We start from the raw sequence: 20,129 nt of genomic DNA, 5'->3' as shown, positions 1-20,129 counted from the left end.
TGCTTACATTTAGCCAACAATGGCAGCAAACGCCACCAATCCACACCACAGAGAGGCCTGGTGTTAACCACCCCCACTGTGTGACCTTTGTCCAATCACTTGTGGGTCTTTAATCCTGAAGCAGGCCTCTTTATACAGGCCCACTCTAACAGGATTGGTGATGTTCACCCAGGGGACGTAGCCAACAGCTGTCGCAGCCGCCTTGTGGTCGTGTGTGCATGGCGAACATGGGAAGTTAGGCCCCAGTGGGTGGAGTTCGGTGGGAGGGGACAGGCGGGAAACTATGCTGATCTTCTTAGCTGGGCGCAGATTGCCACGGTGAAAGGACAAGAGGGATGCTCAGTCCAAATGTGCATTAAAACGTGGAAGTCAACTGGACGACACCTCCCCGTCATTCCTGATTTTTTTCCTTGGTTTCTTTTTCCATATCCTGCTTGAGGTTTTTTCTTTCTTCCCTTTCTATTCATCCTCACGCCTCAACCAATGTATATATGCATGGGTTGCTGATACAGCAGGGATAAACTCGCGATGGTTGAGGCTTTGGACGCAGTGTGGGCAAGGGTGAAGAATGTTTGTAAACAGAATGGACTCCTTATCTTGTCGGTGCTGGCTGTGGTCATAGGGTGTCTTCTGGGCTTCTACTTGAGGACAAAGCGGCTAACAGAACAGGTCAGTCCCTTAAACGTGTTATCCACTTTGAAGCAGGTGACTGTTTAGGGTTGGGATTGGTGTGTAGGCAATGTTTGCCCATCCCAAACACCTGTGGAGTGCAGGGCCTGCTAACAGGTTCCCTGTATCCCTGGCATTAGGCCCCTTCCTCATCCTTTATAATTATGATGTTGTAGGCTACTGGAAGACTGAAATATAAAATAAAAGATAACGTTTGTCATATACACATACAGTAAATAGTTTTAAAAGGGCATGAAATCTAAAAGTGTATATTATTGTCAGGCAGATTTCCTAACTGTTCACAGTGGTGCTTACATTTGAAGATTTAATTGAAAAGTATAGCTGAAACAAAATAAAATATTCCCTCCAAAAAATAAAAGTCTAGCTGAAAATAGTCTCTGGAGAACAGACTGATTTACAATCGCTGTTTAGCCAACACTGACTCAGTTATTCATCTAAGTTACTGGGACAATAATCTATGTAATAAGGCCGATGCTGTGGTCCTTCAATTGAGGTCATCCAAGTACAAGTGTAGAAACAATGCCAGATATTTGTTGTTTTTCCCCAAAAAAATATGGAGGGCACAACAATTTAAGGATTGTTTAATTTAAGGAAGCAAGTACACCATGGGTTTTTCTTTTTAAAATAATGTCTGATCAAATGAAAATCAATCATTGACAGCCATGAATACTCCACGTGACTACTAATACTATAGTTCATGGACGGTTAACGAAATGAATCCATTTAAAAAAGCACATATTCAGTTTGGATCAGACCATAGTTATACTCTAGCTGCTACAAGGACAAACTGAACCATAACAAGACAGGCTTTACCAAAACAATACAGTAGCTACAGTATCAGTCCTACATTCTTCCTCAAGATTCTACCCCTGTAGCCAGAGCAATCTTGTGAATGGATTCTGTCAAACAGAGACCATTAGTTTTTCACTGCATGGAATAAGGAAAAGGCTTCTAAATATATGTAGTTTATATAGCTACAGCCATTCTGAAAGTAACAACATAATAGTATACTGTATAAGCATCCAGGACAAGTATTAGTTTATGAATTTCAAAAAGTCTGCATGGAGGCTTTCTCTTTTCTTTTTTTCTGCTGAAACAGATCAATCTGATTGGGCGTTTTCCTTTGTTTAGTCCCCCTGTTAGAATAAAGCTAGCTCTATTGTCAAGCATGGCTTGTCAAGCAAGCACAGTGAGGGATCCAATCACACAAATGCTTGCTGTAATTGTACATTTGCCAAGAGTGCCTGCAGTCTGTCATGTTAAAAGTTTCTCTGTAGGGTCACTAGGGTGTGTGTGTGTTAGAATGAATAGATGAATCGATCCTTCACAGCGAAATTATGATCATTCCTCACAGAATTTATATTGAAAGACTGACAGCCCACAGCATCTGCCTGGACTGAGGTGAACCGTGCAGAGATAACAACTTAAACTTCATGTCCAAGGTTAACGCCTCAACAATCTAGGAAGGTTTCAATGTAAACTACGGCTTAGAGGACAACTTCACCCATTTTCAACCTATCTTCATATAATCGGTCCTCACTAACGCTCATTATAGATGGCATGGCACTATTTATGTCTATTCAGTCTGTGTCTCGGTAGGCAGGTTTGGTCATTTCAAAATGTTTTATAATTTTTTTATGAACGCAAAAACAATGGCTTCTATTTCAGCATGACCTTTCCCGGAGGCGAAAGGCTGTAGTTTCTATTAGCTTAGAATTCCCATTGAAGGTGTCATTGGTAGGCTTCCCAACTGTCCATAGTCTGCCAATGAGACACAGATTGAGTAGACTGAAATGGTGCCATCTTATTATGAGCATTATTGAGGAATTATATCTTCATATATATTATTCATTATAACACAAGCTAGATCACTGGTTGCCAATCAGGAGTCTTTGAGGAGGTTCCAAGGGGTCCCCAGTTAAATAATTGATTGTTAGGAACCAAATGCACCTTTATGGGTCTGTAACTCTGAGACTAAATGGAAATGGTTAATTTAACACTGAGGATTTTCAACTTAAAGTGGCATCATGTACTCAGCCCATATAGTTGCATTTTTATACAAACTTTCAACATCTTCTTGAATCATTGAACTTGTTCATTGAGCAGTATAGGGGCTGTTTATCTGTCTCTATTCACCCAAACCCACTGACCTCCAGTACAGTGAAGAAACAGAATGCAGATTTCGCTGCACTGCAGGTTTTAGAGTTTCTACTCCACATAGGAAAATGTAACGCTATTACTTGTTGAATAATCTTTAGAGTTAATGTGTGAAATGTATGAAAATGATATTGTGTGGTGTGGTTCATTAAAGTGTAACATGAGTTTTGTAAAGTCATGCCACAAAGTGCAAACCCAGTGACACTCGCTTACCCATTGACATAATATCCATTGTCTAGTACTTTTAAGAGCTAATCTGTTCACAATACTGGAAAGCAAAGGAGACAGTACAGACCAGGACTAGTAGGAATTTGATGGCCCTAAACATGACATTTGTGACCCCATAACTAAAAGAACCATACATACTAGACCAGTGCAATATCCAGGTTCCTTACCGCCCCCCACAACCAATTAAAATGTAAGCTTTATTTTTCATTTTTCTCTTGCTTGTATAATTTAGAAAAAATCTCATCGATTTCCAAATATCAGATTTCACATTAAACTGAACTGTTAGTATGTTATTATTATGTAAGTATTAGTCTACTTCCCAGGGAGAAAAAGGTCCACACAGAACAATATACAAACATACAAAAAGCAAAAGCAAGTTAACAAATATATAATACTTTACACTACAGCATAAAAACACGGTTAGTTTATACACACAATATACAAGATAGTGAATTAAACAGAATTACACTTATTCCTCCAGATTTAAATGCCTTTTACCACCAATGTATACATACTGGTAGAGAGTTCCAAAAAGTCATTGCCCTGTAGGCCTACAAGACTGTATTCTGTATTCTTCATTTGTTCTTGGCTTAGGCACTATAAATCGACCCATCACTACAGTCTGGTGTTAATTCTGTGTCTATTACTGGTATACTGAATATCCTTATATAAGCATTTCGTTTTTTTCTTTAAACACATATTCCTAATAAATACAGCCAGACTGGCATCTACTGAATGCTCCACCAAAAGCCATGACAGATTCTGATGAATTAATAGTGTATTGGATCTAGTATTGCGCTTAAGAGCAAGACAAGCTGCCTTATTATGGGCTATTTGTAATTTACGCAGGTCCCTTTTAGTTGCACCGGGCAACACAGCCGGACATTAGCCAAGATGGGATAACTGGATAATAGTGCCTGGATAACCTGGACAGCAGATGTTGGTGTTAAAAACTCAGCACATCTCATGATCATGGACAAACCCTCTCCCATTTTCTTAGTTATGTTTTCAATGTGAGTAGACCATGTTCGATGAATGTCTAATGTAACACCAAGTAGTTTTGTTTCATCTACCTGCTCAATTCCTAAATCACTTAAAGACAAATTGAGTTTGGGGTTTGACTTTAACATACTGTGAACCAAAGACAATGGATTTTGTCTTTGAGATGTTCAGGACCATCTTATTGTTCACCACCCACTCATGATATGTGTTGTAGTTCCTAAGACCTACAGACAGGTCTTCCACATTAGTAGAAGACATTTGCAAAGTGGTACGTGTCGCCAGAATACATGGCTATATTGGCCCAGTCTAAGACCAATGGGATGTCATTTGTAAATATGGTGAATAACAAAGGCCCAAGGCAGCTCCCTTGTGGAATTACGGGGCCAGAGCTCAGCTCTGGACCTGTTTTGTTATTGGCAGTATTCTGTCACTTCTTCTTCTTCTTCTTCTTCTTCTGCCACTTTTCGCAGTTCTGGCTGAACCGCGCTGTCGCTTTTTACGAAACTCGGCCATATGGTAGATGGTCATGAAAAACGATCAAAAAATAATTCTCACAATCTTTCGTCCAAAGGTGGTGCTATAGCACTCAATTGAAAATGCCAACTTTGACCAGGTACAACTCATGCCCTGTTTGACCTACAGCCATGAAACTTGGATACACATATGCGTCTCCTCATGCTGAACAACTTTCACTGACTTTTGACCTCTGACCTTTAGATCTCCCACCATTTTGAATTATATGAAAAACAGTCATTGGCTCCTAACTTCTGCATTTTTTCACTTATGGAAAATCCGCTCCCTATTTTTTGTCGGCAGAGGTCCAAAGTTCAAGTGTTAAACGTTTCGTGCAGATTGCTCCAAAATCCCAGGATTCCATAGATTTTAACTATTGCAGTTTTATGAAAATTATTCATCTGCGCCTAAAACATACATGCAGACTCACATTTCTTTGAAACTTTGCAGAAATGTACAGGGTCATTCCAAATATCACTGAAACCAATCTTACTCCAATTGGCCAAAGGGGGGCGCTATAGCAATTTTTTGAAAATACAGACTTTAAACAGGCATAAGTCATGCCTCGTTTGGCCGAAAGTCGTGAAACTTGCTTACACATGTGCCTTGACTCATGAGGAACACACGTATCGATTTGACCATTAAGCTCCGCCCTTAGATTTTCCGCAATTTTGAGCAGTTTGAAAAATACTTGTTTTTGCCAGTTCTGGCTTAACCGTGCTTACGCTTTTTACGAAACTCGGCCATATGGTAGATGCTCATGAAAAACTACCAAGAAATAATTCTCACACTCATTCGTCAAAGGGTGGCGCTATAGCACTCAATTGAAAGTGCCAACTTTGAACAGGTACAATTCATGCCCTGTTTGAGCTACAACCATGAAACTTCGATACACACATGCGTCTCTTCATGCCCGACAACTTTCGTTGTCTGATTTTTGACCTCTGACCTTTAGATCGCCCACCATTTTGAATTATATGAAAAACAGTCATTGGCTCCTAACTTCTGCATTTTTTCACTTATGGAAAATCCGCCGCTTTTGTTTTGTCGGCAAAGGTCCTTATTTCATGTGTAAAATGTTTCGTGCAGATTGCTCAAAAATCCCAGGAGGAAATAGATTTTAACTATTGCAGTTTTATGAAAATTATTCATCTGCCCCTAACACATACATGCAAGACTCACATTTCTTTGAAACGTTGCAGTGATGTAGAGAGTCATTCCAAATATCAATGAAACCAATCTCACTCCGATTGGCCAAAGGGGGGCGCTATAGCAATTTTTTGAGAATGCAAACTTTAAACAGGCAAAAGTCATGCCTCGTTTGGCCGAAAGTCGTGAAACTTGCTTACACTTGTGCCTTGACTCATGAGGAACACATCTATCGCTTTGACCAGTAAGCTCCGCCCTTAGATTGTCCGCAATTTTGAGCAGTTTGAAAAACACTTAAACCCAGGATTTTTCAGCTATTTGCGTGAAACTGTATCATCTGTGTGATCTCCTTTTTCACAGATACTTGTCTGTTGGTCCAATGGCGTCTCCCTTAAATGAATGCCTCACAATCGCAAGGTCGCCAGTTCAAGCCTCACTTGATGCAGACTCAATTTAAGTTGAATTACAAACAACATGACTGTATCAATGAATACATGTGCAAATGGTAAAGATAACCTGAAATGCTTATTTGAGAGTATGTTTTTTTCAATGTATGACATACTTCATTCTGAAAATAGCTGATCTACAATCTCACAACTTTTCATGGTTTGTGAGCTTGTAGATCGGCTACTTTCACTAGCTTTGGTTCTGAGGAGATGTACAATTTCTTCATTGGCAAATGGTTTGTGAACGAGTGATCTGAGTGTGTTAGTGAAACAGGGGCTTGGTTCATGAAAGAAGGCAAGAGTTTATTATCTTCAACAGACAATATCAGCCTGGACAAAGCTATAGCACTATAGGTAGTGTTGCAGCCTATTAGTCTGAAGGTTGAGAGTTCGAATCCTGTTAATGGCAATAGGTTGAGATGTCCAATCAAACCATTCTGTTTCCATCTCTCTCTCTCATCAATCTATTGTTTCCATCTCTCTCTCTCTCTCTCTCTCTCCATTCACTGGCCCCGTATTATCGCTGCTTGCAGCTATATTTCCTTTTTGTTTTTGTCGCATAATAATTTGAAGACCGGCAGCTGTTCCGGTAGGGGACACAGTCTCCTTTGTGTCTCCTACCGGTACCGCTGCCTACCGGTCCGCTGATCATCAAATTATTGGCTTAGGAATGCGACAAAAACTGAAAAATATCCAATTCAAGTCTCCACAGGGTGACTAATTGAAAGAAAAAAATATTTTTTTGGGGTGAACTATCCCTTTAAGAAGAAATGTATAACAAGACTCAACGAGCCTGATCTCCTCAGGCAGAGCATTGTGCACGAGCAAAAGCCCAGTAAGCTACATGTCTAATCACAGTTATTTTAAGACATTATGGGCCTTATTTTGATTATCTATGGTGCATGGAAAACACAAAGGGCAAAATGCATCAGGTGTGTGTCTGCACCAATTTTGCTAGTTATTAATTATTATCTGGTTGTAAAGGTCGACGGGTTGTATTAAGCCTCTGAATTAGTCATTGGTATGTTTTGGGCCTTCATCATACGGCTTTGCTTTCAATGCAGTGCATTGCGCTGGTGCATGCGTGCACGCATGAGTGTGTGCATGTGTGTCTGGCGTATTAGATTTGCACTGTGGTTTAAACCACTTTAACCCACTATGGCCGATTCTACAAATGCCTTCTAAAATTGTATTTCGCAAACTTTTTCATGCCAAGGACCCCAAAATGTATATATATATTTGGACCCCCATCTGAAATGTGTTGTGGCAGGGACCCCCAGAAGAGAAGATTTGTGTAAAAAAAAGTGTCACATCAACATAAAAGAGCAACAGATGAGATTTGAGTGCAGTCCATCCATCACATGCCATCTCCATCCATTTGTAGCTACTGTATTTTTAGAGGATGTTGTCCATTGCACTATTATGCTTGAACTGCACCTACTGTACCTAATCTGCTCCTGTATATAGAATATACTGTGAAGTTTTCTTTAATGCACATGTACATTTGATGATGCTCTTTTTATTATCTTTTTGCTCTTTTTTGCACTCTCTTTCTTTTCTTTAAATCTTTTTACAATTTCTATCATTATGATGTTGTTGTTGTTATTTATTACCTATGCTGCTGCATTGTCTGATGGAAGCCAAACCAAAATAAATGTTACTCTTATGTAACTGTACACAGTACAGTGTACACAAGATGTAACAATAAAGTACAACCTTGAACCTTGAACCTTGATTACAAAGAAAGAATTCTCCATCTGCAGCCATGCTGGTATGTTTTAGTTTTGAGTGGATTTTGACCGTCTTCCATCTTCCATCTTCATCCACTTTTGCACAGTACGTTTCTTTCATCCTGACCTAAATAGTGTTCTGGGCTGAAAGTTGGTAGCGCTCTCAACTTTCATGAAAAACATCAAAAAACACACCTCAAGGATTGGCGACGGGTGCGTAAGTCAAAAAAGCTCAATTTAGGAGGAGATCTCTGATGGTTAAACCAAAGAATAGGACCCGCACACCGTCTGAATCTTGAGAGCTACATTTTCTTTCAAGATTCAAGATGCAGTGTGCGGGTCCTATTCTTTGGTTTATCCATCAGAGATCTCCTCCTAAATTGCTCAGACATAACCAAAATGCAAAAATCTTACAAAAACACTTCACCTTGCCAGTCTGCCTCCAATATTTTTCCCACAAAGATGCTTCCATGCCAGGGACCCGTGCATAGAACATACTGAAATATCTACTTCCTATTTTCTTGTGTTCAAAGCCTGTGCACTATAAAGGACTGCCAAATACATTATCCTATTAAACATCAAAATGCATGAATGCATTATGAAGCAGGACCTAATAAGTTACCATAATGGATCATATGTCCATTGTTGTGTCCTATTGGACCTATACTGCCCTACAAAGCCTAAGTGCAGTAACAACGAAATGTATTTTACTGATAAATGGGTTTAAAAGTGTTTCAACTGGTCAGCGTCAGCCAAATGAGGTATCGGCAAATAAGTGAAATTACACTAATTGTATATCCCCCAAAATCACGAAGGCTAATTTGACCTTTGGGATACGCAAATAAGTCTGTGTGTCCAAAAACGTAGTTAATGCACTTTGGCTTTGTAGGGCAGTATAGCACACAACAAACGGTCAAACGGTTAACCATGAACATTTTGTTAATTTTTGTTGTAACAGTCTTGTAGCCCCTGACTTCATTTTACAATTGTGGGCCCCTGCCTAATCGAGTTGAATACCCCTGCTGTACATGTACACAAGTGCGCACCTTCATTACAAGTACACACAAAACAAACCGTATACAACGTTAAAATAAATTAGAAAGGCTCAAATGCGATTAAAAGCCAGGGAGAATAAGTGGGGTTTAAGTAATGTAAAAACCTTGATGGACTGGGCAGATCCAGAAGTAGCCAATAGTACTGTTTTGATTCATTTACTTTTCTTTTCACATGGTCCTAGCAGTACAGTATGCCACATCTGAGTTACGCATGCATTATGAAGCTGTAAACAGTGCACTGGAATCAGATGTCAACAATGGGTTAAGAAAGTTAGAACAGTGAGTTAGTCCCAGTGACAGAATTCAGTGTTTCAACATAACTCAACACAACTCATTCAATGGGATTCTGGCTCTCTGGGTCACATCACACTTGGCTGCAAAAAAACTGTCAAACTCTGCTTGCCCTGCTTACTTGTCCTTTGACAACAGCTGCACTTACCCCCTTTGACATACATGCACACAGAGAAACACTCACACAAGCATTCTCTAAAATGGGATCCTGCTCTTATAGAGCAAACTAAGCTCTCTATGCTTAATGCCGTACAGAAAAGCTCTTTAGCTGTCATTACTGTATGTACCAGCCTCACTCTGTTTCCTCTCAATCCATGTTCCTCTGTCATTTCTCCTCACACTCCCAATCTTGTATTTAATCATCCTTTTTGTACCTTGTACAGCTTCAATCATTGGAGCGCCTACTCTCGTCTCTTTGTAAACCAGTACCTCGAGGGTACTTAACTCTGTGTTGTAAAATGCTTTCTTGTCTTTATAATCCGCCGCAACTCATCAGTTCTTCCCATGCAGTACAACCCCTACAGTATTGCGTGAACATATTTCATATATACTGTATTGTGTATACACACACACACACACACACACACACACACACACACACACACACACACACACACACACACACACAAGTGATTACAAGTGATTACAATACTCTGCCACGCATACATACTAGTATATAAATAAAAAACGAAACAAAAACACATTAATGTTTAAGTGTGGATAGCTGCTGATTCTCTGATTATTTGACTATGAGACAGAATCGCATCAGAATCATAATTATTTGTATAGGACGGCGCCAGCCTATTTGGGGCCATGCATGTCATGAAAGATGTCGTTGTTCCATTTATACTCGCTATGGGCGCAAACGTTATACGGCCAATCAGTTAAGCCGACCGTTTGGGTTGACCAATCAGGGAAGCCAATGCATACAATGTCCCGAACACACAGAATTTCTGTCCCTTTCTCAGACCCGTGGTGGGCCGACAAATACAGATATCCGTTGGTCAATCCGAATTGCCATTCAGCTTTGCGCACCTCAGTGTTATATAAGACACACACGCCAAGTTTGAGTCAGAACGATCAGACATTGTCCCAATTATGCCAGGGACAAATTTGGGGTGACACACACACACACACACACACACACACACACACACACACACACACACACACACACACACACACACACACACACACACACACACACACACACACACACACACACACACACACACACACACACACACACACACACACACACAGATTCCCTGAATTATAATATAGATTGGTAAATAAAATGAATGGCAAGTGGTTCATTTATAGAGCGCCTTTATCCAGGTTCAGTGTCTTGCTCAAGAACACTTCAACTCTGACCCATGGGTAGCTGGGGATTGAAATGGGAACCTTTTAATTCCCACTCTACCTCCTGAGCCTTACACCACACCTGAGCCATTGTCGTGTAGACTTGTACATACTACAATAATTTGTCTCTGTGAGGTTGGTGCATTAACTGAATAACATCAATTTAAAGCAATATTTACACAGTAGATTACATTCTCAAAAATATAATTGTAAACATAATGATGAAGATTGGAACTAATTACTTATGCAGTAAATAATATAGAAGCTAATGGAGAAATTAAAACAAATATTGCACACTTGTATTGTGTGTACAGACTAGAGTGTATCAGGTAGCATGTAGCACTTGTATGTGTGTGTGTGTGTGTGTGTGTGTGTGTGTGTGTGTGTGTGTGTGTGTGTGTGTGTGTGTGTGTGTGTGTGTGTGTGTGTGTGTGTGTGTGTGTGTGTGTGTGTGTGTGTGTGTGTGGTGTGGGGGGGGGGGGGGGGTCATCAGTGGGGGCAGGGGGTTTGTTTTAGAGAGAAAGCTGTTCAAGTGGCATGAGGTAGAGCCCGTAGAGGACATGATAGCCGGTATTTCCTACCAGATGGGGTCAGAGATGGTCCTCCTGGAGCAGTACACGTCTTGAAGAGACGGCAGGTTGTGACCGATGACCCTCTCGGCTGACCGAATGACCCGTCCTTGACAGTAGAGGCAGTGAACCAGATGTTGATGGATGTTGAGAGGATGGACTTAATGATGGCAGAGTAATGAAGAATAGGACAACAAGACATGCATCAATAAAAACCAAAGATTGGATGGACTCTTTTTTTCAGTGCAGATAAAACAGCAGAAAGTGCAAGGTTCTGATTAAATGCATGTACTGTATCTGGGCCTAAAATGTTTTATTTGACTTGATTTGATTTATTAGAAAGTAATAACCACAAACAAACAAACATACTGGTTAAAACATTTTGAGGATAAAGCACAATAAAGGACATGGAAAACAAATTAAAGATGAGTCACATAAACTCAGTTAGTCGTTCTTGATAAGAGTGTCCGGTGAATGCCAAAATTGGGATGCTAAAATGTTTTAACATCTTTAATTTCAGTCTCTGTTTGCTCTTTTCATAACAGCATAGTATTCAGTGCTCCATTGTCTGGAAAATAATTGTATTGATTTGACAGAATAATTACCCCATGAACAAATACATTCTTGGTCACCAACAATTCTGTTGTTCGTGTTCTATTGAGAGATGAAATGGCTCTCAACAGCCATGGGGTCAGATGATAATTACAGTTCTGAGCTCTGGAACTGATAAGTGGCCATTGACTCCTATGGTGAATTCCCTCGACCTTGAGTTGACTTGAAAGGAAATAGACAGAGAGGTCAGAACACAGTCTATGGTCAGAACGAGCCTCTGTAATCACTCTCTGATTGAACATACATAAAACCCACCTGTTGCAAGAAATGGCAGAAACAAAGTGGTTAATTTATAATGTATTTACTGTACGTTAGAAGATCCATCTTCATACAAAGACTGCCTCGGTATTCCAGATGCACCGCTTGTTGGCTCCTGCTGGGAGGAGGACCTTACTATGCGTGAGGGCATAGAAAAGAGTCAATGACGTCACCACCAACTACAGAGCTGTATGTATAGTCGATAGAAGCACCTCTGTATGTGGCAACACATCATCCTCCCTCCTATTGTACTCCAGAGGGAAGGTGTGAGGTGCATGCACAAAAATAATTAAATAAAATAGTTGTCATTCACGGAATAGAAATATATTTGGCGAGTGGCCAACTGGGGGCATGCACAAAAGTTATGGTACTGATCGGTCCAGCGGATTGCGACACTAGACAGACAGACAGACAGACAGATAGAGACACACACACACACACACACACACACACACACACACACACACACACACACACACACACACACACACACACACACACACACACACACACACACACACACACACACACACACACACACACACACACACTTCAACAGCGTGAAAGAATTCCAATAATTTACTGCCCGAAGAGCCATGACACCAGGCCAGTCCAAATGGGTCTTAGTCTGGTGTCAGTTAAGACAGGTACCTTTACTTTGCTGCTATATAGGCCACTCATCCCAACAACAGGCTTACGGAATACGGACTAACAATAACATGTTAGTAATAAATAATCAGATCGAGGGGTATATTTAGACAGGGACTAGTCAATGGTTTGTTGGCTTGTCTTCGAGAGGAAATGTGATCTTTATAAAAGAGTCATCCATAAATGTAAAATTGCTTTATAACTAAGAGATTTCCTAAAAGAAAGAACATATTTTTTCCATTTTTCTTTTTGTGATTAGTTTAGCAGCAAAGTGATTCCAAAGCTTTTGTAATGAGTCACACAGCTAAGTACACTATTCCTTGTTGCATGTGCTGACTGTTTGCTTTTGCATATCAACTATGTTGCCATTGTTTGTAAACTGGAAAACTCACTAGAAAAATACAAACCATGTAATCAACATACAGTATATCACTCTCAGGCCTACATCACATCTACATCATCACACATCTGTATCATAGGGGGGGGGGGTATTATTTAAGCAGCTAATCCCCAAAATGATATCCTGTCACATGGTGTGTGTGTGTGTGTGTGTGTGTATGTGTATGTGTATGTGTATGTGTATGTGTATGTGTATGTGTATGTGTGTGTGTGTGTGTGTGTGTGTGTCCGTGCGTGCGTGTGTGTGTGTGTGCATGCTCAATGTGCTCCCTGAGTCCCTGGACCAATCTCATCCCAAGCTGCACACAAACTAACCACTGTCTAAGTCCCAAGCTGCCTCTTATGAACTCTCCCTTCCCAATATGGCGCCCGGCCGCCCGCAGATACATACGCCCCAGAATCAGACACAGGCGAATTGGACAGAAATTGGCCCCTGTCTTACTTCCTTCACAGGTGTTACCAATTATACTAATTAAGGCTTCATTTAGTGTAGCACAGTGGTTCTAAAACTTTTTAATTTCAAGGAGCCCCGTAAGGGGCCATTTGGAACCCCCCTCAAGGAACTATGAGGGGTACTGGACCACACTTTTAGACCCACTGGAGTGTTTCCAGTCAGCCAACATAAACAATATCAGCACCCTGACTGTGTTTGACCAGTATGGAACAGAGCCTTCATTAGTATCATTGGTAACACCTGTGAAGGAAGTAATTTCTGTCCAATATTGGTACGGTCACACAGTTATGGGAGAATCCGCATTTTCGTCCGTTCCTTTGTTATCTTCAGGGCCTTTGAGCAACTGGTGGGCAGTGACAACAAAGTGCCGGTTTTCCGGATAGTTCGTTTGACTAACTATTGTAGAATTTATTAAAACTTTGATCATTAAGCATAAGCTCTCAACACGTCGTGATGTGACGCGTTGTGAGCTTGTAGATCTTCTTTTCCCTATTTGACCCCAGTCCGTTCGTGTGTCCGTCCGTGTGTCCGCCCGTCTGTGAACATCTAATCTTCAGCACGGTTGGCCCAATCGACCTAAAACTGTCCACTCACACAGACGCGTCGCTAGGTCTCTACTAGGTCGGGGGCTTAGCCCCGCAGGCAACGGGCACATGCACGCGCGCGCGTTTTTTTCCGTGGATTTCGCGGATTCGGGTGCTTTTTTCCCCGTTTTTTGTTACTTTATTTCGGTTTTAGGGTTAGGTGTAGGGTTAGGTTAGGGTGATAGATATATAATTTAAAAAAAAAAAAAAAACTTTTAATTATTTTTTTTTAATTATTTTTATTGGTGGCTTTGGATAAAACATTGGTGGCTATAGCCACCGAAGCCCACCCCTAACGACGCCACTGCACTCACACTCGCTGGGTAACAGAGCAGAACCTCTGCCCCACATTTTCCACCTTTGGCCTGTTATAGCGCCACCAGGAGGCAGATTTTTTGCAAACTTTAAAAAAAAATATTACTCCTACATATTTTGTACAAACATTATGCAAATCGGTATACACAGTATCTCAAGTAAATACTCAAGTAAAGTCCAGATACAAAAAGTTAAATGTACTTCACTGTCTAGCTGCCCGTCCCATCTCTGCAGTCATATCTCACAGATTATTTTTCTCCTCACTCTGCAGGAAGTGAAGTATTTCCAGTTCCCTGGAGAGTTGCTCATGAGGATGTTGAAGATGTTGATCCTACCCTTGGTCGTGTCCAGGTACTGTCCTCCGCTTCAGAAGGCATGACAGCACTTTCTAGCACATTGATGGGGGCTTAAATGCAAAAAGTATGCTGACTGATGTAGCCTACATTTCTCAGGTTTTTACAAACGACGGTCAATTAAGGTCAATAGACATTCCTTTGATGGTCTTGCCATTTTCGGGCTGTACTGGAGAAAATTTAATTCTACACGCATTAAGCTACATGCCACATTTGGTCCAAGTGCATGTTAACAATTTACAATTCAGGCATTTAGCAGATGCTAAATGTTAAATGCAGAATAAGACCTTTTAGACCTTTATTGATCCTGCAGGGGAAATTCAGTATCCACTTCACCCAGCTGATGGCTGCTCAGATGATCATTTTGAGCACAGGGTAACTTTATATTGCTCTTATTGGCCCTCTCTTGGTGCATTATGGGAGCACACTGCTCAGCGCTATTATAGGCATAGAGCAGGGGTTCTCAAAAAATGTCAGCTCATAACCCAAAAGATACATTCTGTGTCTCCCATGGACCCAGATTTACAAAACCACATAATGAATTGCCATGACATCTGCATAACAAACCATGAATTTAAATGTATTTTGGGTCTCGGCCCTAATTGGGAAGCAATGGCCTGCCCTAGAGACATTCACTGCATAATATTAAACCTTGATATGAGTTGAAAAGAATGATTCATCTGCGTATTACATTGTGATGACTACCCTTCTTAGTGTATGATATCTGTGTCCCCTGCCATAATATCACATGTTGTTGGTGCAGTTTTGAAGAAACTTACCTGTATTTTCAAGCATACATATCCTGGGACAGGAAAATCAATGTCACAGGTATTCATGATGGAATTCCACAGTTGATGTGGTTTAAAGGGCAAGACCGCTTTGGTAGAGGTTTGGGTTATGTAGTTACCTTACCATGATGTAACTCCAAAGGTGGACAAGAAATCAAAAATAATTGCTCCATTGATTAGAAATTGATCATTCTAAATACACTCCTCATTGACTTACATTGTATGGTGAAACAGCTCTCAAAGTCACTCTTTTTGCACATAAACGAACACAAGCAAAGTTGATTCAGACAATATAGAACATCACCAAACCCAGTACTGTTTTTTTTTTAAATAAAAATGTCAACTTCCTATTGATTTCGCTATTTTTATTATACCCGGACTGGATTCGCGGATTCGGATCTTCAAACAGTAATATCAACAGGAAGTTGATTAATGATTATTATTGTGGGTTTGGTGATGTTCTATATTGTCTGAATCAGCTTTGTTTGTGTTCGTTTATGTGCTAAAAGAGTGACTTTGAGAGCTGTTTCACTGTACAATGTAAGTCAATGAGGAGCATATTTTGAATGATCAATTTCTAATCAATGGAGCAGTATTTGTTTATTTCTTGTCCACCGTTGGAGTTACATCATGGCAAGGTAACTACACAACACAAACCTCTACCAAAGTGGTCTTGCCCTTTAAATCATTTCTGATGCCAAATAAAGTGCTGTATTCATGTTCCTGGTATTTTGAAGATTTGCAGGTTATCCATCAGCCTATAGTGTTGCGAAGAAAATAAGATGTCCTGATTTGTTCCCTTTATCCTGAAATCTGTGCACATATCTGCCTTATAGTTGGGTCATTTATGGCACTTCCGTGACCGCGGAGAGCGAAGGTCCGTTTCTCAATGGATTTGTCATCTAGGAGGGTTATTAAACAAATTTAGCCGGGGTGTCTTTTTTAAAACGGCGGGGAAAATTTGTGGGAGACCAAAATCCAAAATGGCTGCCGTGAAAATGAACTTTTTAATGGTTTGACCTACAATGATGCACAATACATGGTTTCAGAGCTTATTTTGGTCAAGGAATACATATATGGTGTTTATATAATGATTTGACCTATTGTCGACCTTCAAATGCAAGATGGCTGCCAATTATGAGCTCCAAAAGGGAGTTTTTTCAAAATCGTCACAGAGCCTTCATATTAGGCTCAAATGAAAGCTCTGCTCATGATGAGTTGAATAATATACAGTATAAGTACACAGAAGTAATCTCTGAGGTCAATAAAGTCAATGTTTGTGTGTAAACAGCAGTTGCTGATTTGCGGTTTCCCATTAAATAGGGTAGGCTACTGAGAATATGGTGTCCAGTTCATCCCATCACATTTTCATAATGAACCAAAAATAAATGAGCTCTATAGCCTAACATAAAATAGTATTCTGTATGCAAAGATAGAAAGGTTAGTTGCTTGAGGTGAATTTAAAGGTCAACTCATTTGTCACCCTTATTTTGTAGTATTGCTCCCAGTGTTTCCTGTCTGCCTAGTTACTTTTACCTGCCTTAACCAGTCTTGTAATTTTTTCAGTGTTTCCACCTGTGTCCTCCTAGTCCCCCAGCCTATCCCAGTGTTGATTGTCAGTTGAGTTCACCTGTGTCCTGTTAATCCCTGTATATTTAAGCCCTGTGTTTGCACTGTGGTCTTGTTGGTCTGTAGTCATGTGAGGTGAGGTTTTTAGTTGTTGTTCTTTGTGCTCAAGAATCTTGGACATTAGTCTGCCATTCCAGATCCCTTGAATCGCTTGTAGATGGCATAGATGTAGGACATCAGCTGGTGGAAAGTTACGAGGATTGGGAGGATGTCCTTGAACATTTCTGGATTCTCCGCCTTGAGCTGAGTGAACGTCTTGTAGGTGGGCAGGTGACCAACAAGAAAGGAGAATGGAATATTCTTCTGCCGCATGGCCTCCACATGTTTCACCATGTCATTCACCACTGACTTGCTTGGAGGTTCATTGTATGTTGTGTGGTAATTAGGCATGCTCTTGTTGGGTGGTGGATGACAGCAGGACTGGGCACCACTGTATCCTGGAACTCGCTGCTCTTCAGGTGGTGGTCTTCTGCCATGATTGTCTACACGAGACAGTGCATGTATTACAGAGCGAGCACGCTGCGGAGCTGACCCATCCACTGGTGGATCTACCCTGGGACAAGCAGGTGACTCACTCTTGCTACCAGGGGGGGCATCTGTACTGGCAAACCTTTGTCAGTTCCGCAAACCTCTGCTTTAGCTGTGCAGAGATTTCCTTCTTCTTGGTGAGCGTTTCAGCAGTCTCTTCGCCTGGTTTCTTTTCATAGCTCTCTGGCTGCATGTACATGACATTTGTTCGATGGACTGCTGTAGAGTCACCTGTCATAGTGTCAATCTTGAAGTCGTCATTGTCGATGATCACGATAACTGGCTTGCTGTCTGCGATCTCGTGTGGGCAGGTTGCTGATGCCTCCACATCCATCAGAGCCCAATGGTCATAGAGGAGCAGTGTGTCTGCAAAGCTGATGCAGACACCGCTCTTGTGCAGAGTGTCTACCAGATCTTTACTCCTTGTCATGCCATGGACATTTACTCCCAGGTTGATAGCAGAGCTCCGCAGTGTGCTCGCTCTGTGATACATGCACTGTCTTGTGTAGACAATCATGGTACAAGACCACCACCTGAAGAGTAGCGAGTTCCAGGATACAGTGGTGCCCAGTCCTGCTGTCATCCACCACCCAACAAGAGCAAGCCTTATTACCACACAACATACAATGAACCTTCAAGTAAGTCAGTGGTGAATGACATCATGGTGAAACATGTGGAGGCCATGTGGCAGAAGAATATTCCTTTCTCCTTTCTTGTTGGTGACCTGCCCACCTACAAGATGCTCACTGAGCTCAAGGCAGAGAATCCAGAAATGTTCAAGGACATCCTCCCAATCCTTGTACCTTTCCACCAGCTGATGTCCTACAGTACATCTATGCCATCTACAAGCGATTCAAGGGCTCTGGAATGGCAGACACTCTGGTTACAGCAGGGGTAGTAGTGGAGGGGTTGGTAGACCAAGCACTACGAGGAAAGCACTACAGACAGGGTGTGCTGTGCATCCTGCTCTGGCGAGAGGTTCTTATCCAAAATCACTTGTCCAAGATTCTTGAGCACAAAGAACAACGACTAAAAACCTCACATGACAAGGTCTACAGACCAACAAGAACACAATGCAAACACAGGGCTTAAATAGACAGGGATTAACAGGACACAGGTGAACTCAACTGACAATTAACACTGGGATAGGCTGGGGGACTAGGAGGACACAGGTGGAAACACTGAAAAAATTACAAGACTGGTTAAGGCAGGTAAAAGTAACTAGGCAGACAGGAAACACTGGGAGCAATACTACAAAATAAGGGTGACAAATGAGTTGACCTTTAAATTCACCTCAAGCAACTAACCTTTCTATCTTTGCATACAGAATACTATTTTATGTTAGGCTATAGAGCTCATTTATTTTTGGTTCATTATGAAAATGTGATGGGATGAACTGGACACCATATTCTCAGTAGCCTACCCTATTTAATGGGAAACCGCAAATCAGCAACTGCTGTTTACACACAAACATTGACTTTATTGACCTCAGAGATTACTTCTGTGTACTTATACTGTATATTATTCAACTCATCATGAGCAGAGCTTTCATTTGAGCCTAATATGAAGGCTCTGTGACGATTTTGAAAAAACTCCCTTTTGGAGCTCATAATTGGCAGCCATCTTGCATTTGAAGGTCGACAATAGGTCAAATCATTATATAAACACCATATATGTATTCCTTGACCAAAATAAGCTCTGAAACCATGTATTGTGCATCATTGTAGGTCAAACCATTAAAAAGTTCATTTTCACGGCAGCCATTTTGGATTTTGGTCTCCCACAAATTTTCCCCGCCGTTTTAAAAAAGACACCCCGGCTAAATTTGTTTAATAACCCTCCTAGATGACAAATCCATTGAGAAACGGACCTTCGCTCTCCGCGGTCACGGAAGTGCCATAAATGACCCAACTATTATGCGATTGTGATGGCGGGCAAATTACTTAGAGAACAAGAAAACAGACTTGAATTGGTATTGGAATTGAAACTTGCAGTGTTGGAATGTACTATTTTAGCAAAGCTGTGATTGACAGCTTTGCAAAAGGGCGCCGCTTAATTTTACTTTAAATTGTCATTGTACTGAAATGAATGTGCTCATCATTTCCCCACTTTCATGACCTCCTGGTGAAGGAGGTCTTTTCATCAGATTCTAAGTGAACTACTTGAGCAATGAGTGCACTCAAAGCTCGATAATGTCATAGGCCACGAAGGCTTCTCTATACTCTATTCTATTTAAATTCAGCATAGGCCTTCAGGAAATTACACAATAAAATGCTTGTGCCATTTTGTGTATATAACGTTTAAAAGCTTTCTGTTCGGAAAATGTTGAAGTTTTAATTGATACTGAACTTTCACGAAGGCATGTGAGT

General features: G+C 40.9%; 1 protein-coding gene across 1 annotated transcript in view; it reads left to right on the top strand.

Moving 5' to 3' along the window:
* Positions 1–528: 528 nt before the first annotated feature.
* slc1a7b (solute carrier family 1 member 7b) overlaps positions 529–20,129 on the top strand; it is a gene marked incomplete at its 5' end in the record, with an annotated part of 41,395 nt that continues 21,794 nt past the window's right edge. The window contains 2 exons of the mRNA XM_084066851.1: positions 529–669; positions 14,734–14,813. Coding sequence (XP_083922977.1) covers positions 529–669; positions 14,734–14,813 — 221 coding nt within the window. The remainder of the gene's footprint in view (positions 670–14,733; positions 14,814–20,129) is intronic.

This window comes from Gymnoscopelus microlampas, assembly GCF_963454915.1.
Source record: "Gymnoscopelus microlampas genome assembly, chromosome: 9".
NCBI classification, from domain to species: Eukaryota; Metazoa; Chordata; class Actinopteri; order Myctophiformes; family Myctophidae; genus Gymnoscopelus; species Gymnoscopelus microlampas.
This window is presented reverse-complemented; position numbering and strand designations above follow the sequence as displayed.